Source organism: Microtus ochrogaster, unplaced genomic scaffold (assembly GCF_000317375.1).
Source record: "Microtus ochrogaster isolate Prairie Vole_2 unplaced genomic scaffold, MicOch1.0 UNK49, whole genome shotgun sequence".
NCBI lineage: Eukaryota > Metazoa > Chordata > Mammalia > Rodentia > Cricetidae > Microtus > Microtus ochrogaster.
The window spans coordinates 2677717-2687175 of record NW_004949147.1 but is presented as its reverse complement, the minus strand read 5'-3'; the positions used below and the strand labels follow the sequence as shown (position 1 = coordinate 2687175).

The 9459-nt window shown below is 39.5% G+C and overlaps 1 protein-coding gene across 1 annotated transcript in view; it reads right to left on the bottom strand.

Annotated features, from left to right (window-relative positions):
• Window positions 1-9459, bottom strand: part of Myo9a (myosin IXA) — a gene marked incomplete at its 3' end in the record, with an annotated part of 191454 nt that overhangs the window by 158756 nt on the left and 23239 nt on the right. Inside the window, exon 2 of the mRNA XM_013354586.2 lies at window positions 370-1280. Coding sequence (XP_013210040.1) covers window positions 370-1245 — 876 coding nt within the window. The remainder of the gene's footprint in view (window positions 1-369; window positions 1281-9459) is intronic.

Sequence of the window (9459 nt, the reverse complement as noted above, 5' to 3'; positions counted from 1 at the left end):
TGGACTGGAGAGGGAGGGGGAGAGGAGCTTGGGAGAGGGGGAGAAGGGTGGGAGGAGGGGGAGGGAAATGGGAGGCTGGGAGGAGGCGGATACTTTTTTTTCCTTTTCTCAATAAAAAAAATGATGTCTATTATTATAGTTTTATTTCATCTTTTCAAATCTACCAATTGTTTCTTGAAGATTTAAGAAAACTGTGTCTAGCTGGGTGTGGTGGCACATACCTTTAATCCCAGCACCAAGTAAGCAGAGGTTGGTGGGATCTCTGTGAGTTCAAGGCTAGCCGCAATTACTACATAATGAATTCTAGCACAGCCAGGGCTATGAAGAGAGAGAAAGGGAGAGAGAGAAAGAGGTTTTTATATACCTTACCTCAAGTACTGGTCCAGCTCCAAGAATAATCTGTTCTACTCCACTAGCAAATCCTTTCTGACTGAGGGCAGTAAGGTGATGAATAAGAAAGTTTGTGCTTTGTGTCTTTCCAGAACCACTCTCTCCTGAAATCACAATACACTGATTCTTTTTGCGCTGAAGCATAGCATGATACGCTACATCTGCCACAGCATATATGTGGGGTTCAAGTTTTCCCAACTGGTGGTTATCATACATTTTGACATATTTAGGGTTATAAATAGGAAGAAATTTGAATGGGTTAATAGCTATTAGAATACTGCCAACATAAGTATAAATTTTTTCATGCTTAAAGCGATTCCGTAGGTTTTCTAAAAGAGTTTTCTCATTCAAATCAGGTAAGCTACATAAATCATCAAAGTCTTTCTGTTGAGGCTGTGGAAGGAAACCCCGTTCCATCATCCTGCGGCGTTCTTCGGTTACCCGTAGCCATGACTGAAGGCTACCATAATGGATTGATCCATCAAGATTTTTTTCTCTCAGAAGAAAGCGGTAATCCTCTCCACTCAAGCGATTTTCCAAAGCCATCCGAGGCCATAACATCATTCTTTGAACTGGACAGTCGGTTGGATTGAGTATCCATTCTTCTCCACCAAATTCCTTTACCTCTGCTAAGACGTAACATTTTGTTTTGTCTAGGTGAAGTCTATTTATAAGAGAATCAATCACCTCAGCAGCTGTGGAGTTTTTTCTGGCAGGAATTGGACAGTAAATTGTTCCTTCTGAAATTGTCCCGGGATATATTCGTAATGTATGTTCATTATCCTCAAAGCGTCGTCTTCCTCCATCACTTACATTCATATTGGATCTTGTCCCATCAGAACGGACAGTATGCATTCAGGACTTGGAAAACCATCTTCTTGGCAAAAGAACTGTAACATAAAGATAGAAACACTGAGCAGTCAAATTGAATATTGCTTTCTGTGTTCCAAAATGAAATCCTTAACAAGCATATTGACTGCAGCTTTCTGAACACAAAATCCTAACAACAAGAACAAGTATTAACGGGGGCTGGAGAGATGGATCAGAGATTAAGAGCACTGACTACTCTTCCAGAGATCCTGAGTTCAATTTCCAGCAACCACATGGTAGCTCACAACCATCTGCAATGAGATCTGGTGCCCTCTTCTGGTGTACAAGTATACACCCAGGCAAAACACTGTATACATAATAAAATAAATTTATTAAAAAAAATAACAAGTATTAAACAGATTCAACACAATGCCCATCAACATCCCAGCAAAATTCTTCAAAGACCTAATTTTGAAAAGGAAGCAAAAAATATCAAATAGAAAAAAGAAAGCATATTTAACAAGTGGTGCTGGCATAACTGGATATCAACAGGTAGAAAAATGAAAATAGACCCATATCTATCACCATGCACAAAACTCAAGTCCAAATGGATCAAAGACCTCAACAGCCTACAGAATGGAAAAGATCTTTAAAATATACAAAAAACTCAAGAAATTGGACACCAAGAGATCACATAATCCAATAAAAAAAAAATGGAGTACAGACCTAAACAGAGAAGTCTCAACGGAGGAATCTAAAACGGCTGGCAGGAAATGTTCAACATCCTTAGTCATCAGAGAAATGCAAATTAAAACAACTCTGAGATTCCATTTTACACCTGAAAGAATGGCCAAGATCAATAACACTGATGACAACTTATGCTGGAGAGGTTGTGGGGTAAAGGGAACACTTCCGTATTGCTGGTGGGAATGCAAGCTGGTACAACCCCTTTGGATGTCAGTGTGGTGATTTCTCAGAAAATTAGGAAACAACAACCTTCCTCAAGACCCAGTAATACCACTTTGGGGTATATATCCAAAGGATGCTCAATCATGTCACAAGGACATGTGCTCAACTATGTTCATAGCAGGTTTGCTTGTCATAGCCAGAACCTGGAAACAACCTAAATGCCCCTCAATCAAAGAATGGATAAGGAAAATGTGGTACATTTACACAATGGAGTACAACACAGCAGAAAAAAATAACAACAGCTTGAATTTTGCAGGAAAATGGATGGAGCTAGAAAACATTATTTTGAGTGAGATAACCCAGACACAGAAAAACAACTATCACATGCCTGCCTCTGCCTCCCGAGTGCTGGGATTAAAGGCGTGCGCCACCACCACCCGCCAATAAAAAACAATTTTGTTTTGTTTTTTCGAGACAGGGTTTCTCTGTGGTTTTGGAGCCTGTCCTGGAACTAGCTCTTGTAGACCAGGATGGTCTCGAACTAATAAAAAACAATTTTAAAATAACCCTTTGTTCTGCATCTCCTTATTGTATCTCCCCTTTTCTTTATTTACTTACTTTTTAATCAGAGAACTTGATACACAACCTAAACATATGATTATTTTTATTTTAGGTTTTTGTTTATTAAGTCTAACATGCCCACTAAAAGGTAATAGAGTTCCATCATTCCATCAAGAGTATTCATGCCTAAAAACACATGATAAGGGGCAAAAGAGATGGCTCAGCAGTTGTTGTAGAGCACTTGTTGCTCTACAAAGAACCCAGGTTCAGTTCCCAGCACTCACATGGTGGCTCAAAATCATCTATAACTCGCCGGGCGATGGTGGCGCACGCCTTTAATCCCAGCACTCGGGAGGCAGAGGCAGGCAGATCTCTGTGAGTTCGAGACCAGCCTAGTCTACAGAGCTAGTTCCAGGACAGGCTCCAAAGCCACAGAGAAACCAGTCTCAAAAAACAAAAAAAAAAAAAAAATCATCTGTAACTCCAATTCCAGAAAATCCAGTACTCTCTTTTGGCTTATGCGCATGGCACACTATATATATACAAGCAGTATATATGAGTGTTATATATAAACACTCATATGCATAAAAATACAATAAATAAATCTAAAAATCACTTTAAATGTGTTGAAAGGAATAAGCAGTTTACATATACATTAATAAATATATCAATTTAGCAAACATTTTTATTGCTTAAGTTAAACATTTCACAGGTTGGTGGTGGCAGACACCTTTAATCCCAGAAGAGGCAGGTGGCTCAATAGATAAATACATTTGCTGCTAAGCCCAATGGAAGGAGAGTTTTCAGATACATGTACTGTTAATTACTTCAACAATTTCAGAGATATACTTTATAGACTCACATTTGCATCTTCTATACATATTATCATGAGAGGCGTTCAGAGTCATGAACTGACTTTAATAAACCACCTTTGTCTATTTTGGAAGAAGTCTCAACTATCACTTTTATCACTTGCTGGCTTTTCAACTGCAATTATAATATTTCTTATTTTTGCTCAATTCTTTCACACAATCAACATTCCAAGACTCAACAAGAAAGCATGGGGGGAGTATAATGGACAAAACAAGGAAAGAAATGAACAAAATAATTCCAGAAAGTACTTTTCTGTAAAGGACAGGATAGATAGAAAATATTTTACACTTTGGGGAACACAGAGTCTTTCGCATGAAGTTTTTTGTTTGTCTTTTGTTTTATAGCCTTAAAAATATGAAAAACATTTTTGGCTCTCAGACAAGACAAAAATCAGGCCACCGGCAGGATTTGGCTAGTGGGCAGCAGTTTGCCTATCATTATACTAAAGAGCTCCAGCACGCTATTTTAGTTATCAGTAGTGTGCAGTAACTTTAACTTCTCCAAGGTGGTAAAGCCTACAAGGCATGCAGAAGCCAATTATGCTAACACATGAGAGATATGCTTCAAGCTAAGAGCAATGAAGAAGGCAAAAATGTCTCAACCAAGAACAAATTTGGAACTTTGAGAAATGAAATCACTGTGGTTCAAGCCAAGAAGGAAAGCAGTAAAAAGATGAGGTCAAAGATATGAAGGTATCGGATTACACAGTTCCTTGTAGTCTGAGGTTCTGTTCTAAATGTAAAAGAGGGCAATAGCAAGATATTTCAAGCAGGTAAAGGTGCCTACCACCAAGCCTGACCTGAGTTCAATCCTGAGACTCAGAAGGTTGAAGGATCCTATAAGTTGTCCTCTGAACTCTGTGTGTCATGTGAACACTAGCATCCATTTGCTTATTTTTTTAAACATTTATTTGTGTGTGTGTGCATGCGCACGAGCGTGTGCTCACATGGCTCATAGGTAGAGTTCACAGGATAACCAAGAATACACAAAGAAACCATGTCTTGAAAAACCAAACAAATAATCTACAAGGATGACCCCAGCTAAGACTCTTAACATAAGAGATATGAAGCCTAAACTGGCCATCTTCTGTGACCAGGCAAAACTTCAGTAGAGGAATTGGGACACTAACCCAGCCACATAAGCTTCAACCTACAATCTGCCCTATCTATGGGATGTGCTGGCGAAAGGGTGGTACAGAGATTGTGGGAGTGGCCAATCAATGATTGGTCCAGTCTGAGACACATGCAATAAGAATGAGCCCACCCCTGACACTGACTGGAGTGACAGGACCCAGAGACTGGATAGCCCAGAGACCTATGATAAAACCAAATACAACTGGAAGAAAAAAAAAGTCAATGTAATAATGTCTAATGATATTCTGCTATACTCAGCGATTGGTGCCTAGCCCAACTGTCATCAGAAAGGCTTCATCCAACAACTGATGGAAACAGATGCAGATACCCACAGAGCCAAACATTAAGCTAAACTCTGGGAATCCTGCTGAAAAGAGGGAGGAAGGATTGTAGGAACCAGAATAGTCAAGGAAATCACAAAAAAAAAAAAAAGAAAGAAAAAGAAAAAAAACAGAATCAACTAAACTGGGCTCACAGAAACTGAACCAACAAACAGGGCCTGCATGGGATCAACCTAGGCCCTCTGCATATATGTGATAGTTGTGTAGCTTGGTCTTCTTGTGGGACTTGAAACGTTACAATGGGAGCAGGGGCTATCTCTGATCTTTTGCTGGCTTTTGAGACTCTATTCCTCATACTGAGTGCCTTGACCAGCCTTAATACAAGGTGTTCAGTCTTACTGCAACTTGATATCCATGGGAGGTGAGCATCCTTCTGAATAGAGACAGAAGAGGAACAGATTGAGGGAAGAGAAAGAAGTGGGGATAAGGGAACAGGAGGAAAGTAGAAAGGGGAAACTGCAGTCAGTATAAGTATTTAGGCATCTGTACTGACCTGCCCTTAGGGTCCTGACAGGATACATCCTCAGTTGCAGCCACTAAGAGCACCTCCTGTGCACATTTGCTGCATTTCCTTTTAAAAGGTGAGACTGCATGCAACCAGAGACTGCTTGTTCGCTCCTGACTGCTCAGGCCCAGAAAATACACACACACACACACACACACACACACACACACACACACACACACACACCGGGCAGTGGTGGCACACTCCTTTAATCCCATCACTCAGAAGGTAAGTGATCTCTATGAGTTCGAGGCCAGCCTGGTCTACAAGAGCTAGTTCCAAGACAGGCACCAAAGCTACAGAGAAACCTTGTTTCAAAAAAAAGAAAGAAAGAAAGAAAGAAAGAAAGAAAGAAAGAAAGAAAGAAAGAAAGAAAGAAAGAAAGAAAGAAAGAAAGAAAGAAAATCACACAGAAACTATATTAACACTGCCTGGCCAATAGCTTAGGCTTTTTATGGGCTAGCTCTTATACCTCAAAACAACCCATTTCTATTAATCTGTGCATCACCACGAGACTGTGGCCTACCGGGTAAGGTTCCGGCAAACATCTCTGGCAGCTACATGGCGCCTCTTGCCTCCGTCTACTCTCTCTATATATCTCTGCTCAGATTGCCCTCCTGGCTTTACTCTGCCAAAACAGTTTTATTCACTTACCAATAAAAAGCAACACATATATAATAAAAGGACATCCTTCATCACCTGCCCATCTATGTCTTTTTTTCTTTTTCTCTATCTCTCCCTCTCTCTTTTTTTCTCTTACACCACTCTTGTATCCAGGGACCGGTCTCTGCCTCTTCTCTCTCCTCTTCCAATAAACCTATATGAGTTGCATGGTGTGACTTCTCTTCACATTTTTAATTTTTTTAAACAGTCACAAAAAATAAAGAAACAAATGTAAAAGTCCCTAAGTTCCTGGTTTTGTTACTTTTTCTTGACATTTTTTTAAGGCAATCTCATTCGTGTATCTCAGGCTATTCTCAAATGCTATAGGTTAACTTCAATTTATGATCTTCTTGCCTTCCCAAGTGCTGGGATTATAAGCATGCACCACCACACAGCTGTTTTTGTTCTCTAAAAATATGATGACAGTGCTTAGAGAATGGCCTAGTAGTTAAGACTACCTGTTCTTCGCAGACCAGGGTTCAAGTACTAGCACCCTGCAGCTCACAACCATCTGTAACTACAGCTCTAGGGTATCTGATGCACTTTTCTGACTTCTGCAGGCTGCCCAGGAATGTACATAGCACACAGACATACATGCAGTAAAGATACACACACGTGTGGTAAGATTTTTTTAACTTAAAAAAATGGTAGCCTATTTTTTAAAAATATTTTAATTGGGAACTGAGAAAATGACCTGGTCTAAATGTTTTGCTATACTCAGTTCCTGAGTTGGGATTCTCAGACCTATATTTAAAAAGCCAGGCCAAAAAAAAAAAGCCAGGCAAACTGCTTGTAATTCCCCCAGCACTAGGAGGCAGAGAAAAAAAGGATCCCTGAGCCAGGCAATCTAAGTTAAATGATGATTTCCAAGTTCAGTGAGAAACCTCAAAGATAAGATACAGGGACTGAAAAGGTGGCTCAGCAATTAAGTGCACTGAATGTTTTACCAGAGGACCCAGGTACAAGTCCCAGCATCCACATGACAGCTAAAAACTGTCTATTAACTCCAATTTCAGGGGTTCAACACCCTCCTCTAATCTTCATAGTCACTGAGAACACACATGATGCAGACATACATGCAGGCAAATCACTTACATACACACAAAACATAAATAGTTGAATCTTTTATTTTAAAATTGTATTTTGCTTTGTTCAACAAGATGGAGAGCAACTGAGGAAGACATCCAATATCAACCTCCAACCTCTACACAGAAGTTCAAAAATGTATTTGCAACTGCACACATATATGTATATACACACACCAATATGTATACTCACATAGACAAGATACTCCAATTGCTTGAAAGAGAATACATCAAAGGTTGGAGGTCAGTTAGGGGTACAGCCCAAGTATGACTTTAATCATTTTAGCTCTAAAGATCATAGGACTTATACCAAGACCAATAAATTTCCCACATCATTTTCTCCCAGAATTTTCTTTTGTTTTGTTTTGTTTTGTTTTTGTCTTTAAAAAGAGTTTTCTCTGTAGCGTTGGAGGCTGTCCTGGAACTAGGTCTTGTAGACAGGCTGGCCTTGAAGTCACAGAGGATCTGCCCGGTTCTGCCTCCCTAGGATTGATGCCATGTGCCACTCCCCAGACACTTTTAAAAAAAAGATTGATTGGGCCGGGCGATGGTGGCGCACGCCTTTAATCCCAGCACTCGGGAGGCAGAGGCAGGCGGATCTCTGGGAGTTCGAGACCAGCCTGGTCTACAAGAGCTAGTTCCAGGACAGGCTCCAAAGCCACAGAGAAACCCTGTCTCGAAAAACTAAAATAAAATAAAATAAAATAAAATAAAATAAAATAAGATAAAAAAAATAAATCTGGAAATTATACTACTTAAATGCCTGCAATTACAGGACTAGAATAAACTGCTGTAGCAGGACCAAAAGCACAGACAGAGCTACTGAAAGAAAAACACAGATTAGGAAGCGCTACACTTTAAAACAAACATGTAAGTATAGCTAGGATTAGCTGTTTAGCAAAGTTCACCACGGCAACGATTTTACAGCAAATCCCTGAGGAACTTAAAATGTATTGCTATACAAAAATATTTCCCTATTTGGACAACTTTACAAGTAGAACTGAGATAGTTACTAATCAAAAAAAACCAAAAGGAAATAACAACACTGACAGGGAATATGTGAATTCCCTATTACAGTTTACTATGTCAAAGACACTCCATGAAATTTTTGGAATAATAGTTAGGAAGCAGTAACTATGTACTGTGAAGTAATTACTTAACTTGAAATGCTATTCAGTGGCATCTGATCAAGGTCTAGTTTCAAAGTCATTAAGCTTTTTCTGTGACAGTGAATATGTTATACTTTTGCAGGTCATATGACCTCTATCCCAAATACTTCATCTGCCTTTACATCTGGGTATGGTGGCACAAGCCTTTAATCCCAGCACTCAGGAGGCAGTGGTAGAAAGATCTCTTTTAGTCCAAGGACAGCCTGGTCTACAAAGTGAGTTCCAGGACAAGCAGGGTTACACAGAGCAACCCTGTCTCAAAGTTCCCCTCCAAAAAAACCACTTACGTGTATACATGTTTCTAGTTGCAGTGATGCTCTGATAATTATGGAACCAATTACAATAAAGCTCACTTAAAACACATACATCACATATACAAAAAGGCAAGAAAACCTTTCATTCAGATCACTTGCTTTTAAAAGCAGAAATACTAAGGCTGGAGAGATGGCTCAGAGGTTAAGAGCACTGGCTGCTCTTCCAGAGGTCCTGAGTTCAATTCCCAGCTCCTACATGGTGGCTCACAATCATCTATAATGTGAATTGGTGCCCTTTTCTGGTGTGCAGGCATATGTGCAGGGAGAACACTGTATACATAATCAATCAATAAATTTTTATTTATAAAAGCTGAAATATCATGGGAAAAAATAACTGTTGGAAAGGGAGGTTGATAAGGCATTATTACTGTGTTTCAATAATAAGGAAAAATTAGCCATAAACTCCTGTAGCTTCTAACACCTTCAGTGGAAAACAGAAAAAAAAAAAGAATACTTAAGTCAACTCATCGTTCTAGCAAATCTGTTAGTTATTAGAGTAACTTTCAAATCTGTACAAATTAAGAAACTAATAAAATGAAATACTGAGTTTTCATTCTAGTCTGACTACAGGTCATAATAGAAAACCTCTCATTTATTATAAGAAAAAGAAAGGAAGCCGGGCGGTGGTGGCGCACGCCTTTAATCCCAGCACTCAGGAGGCAGAGGCAGGCGGATCTCTGTGAGTTCGAGACCAGCCTGGTCTACA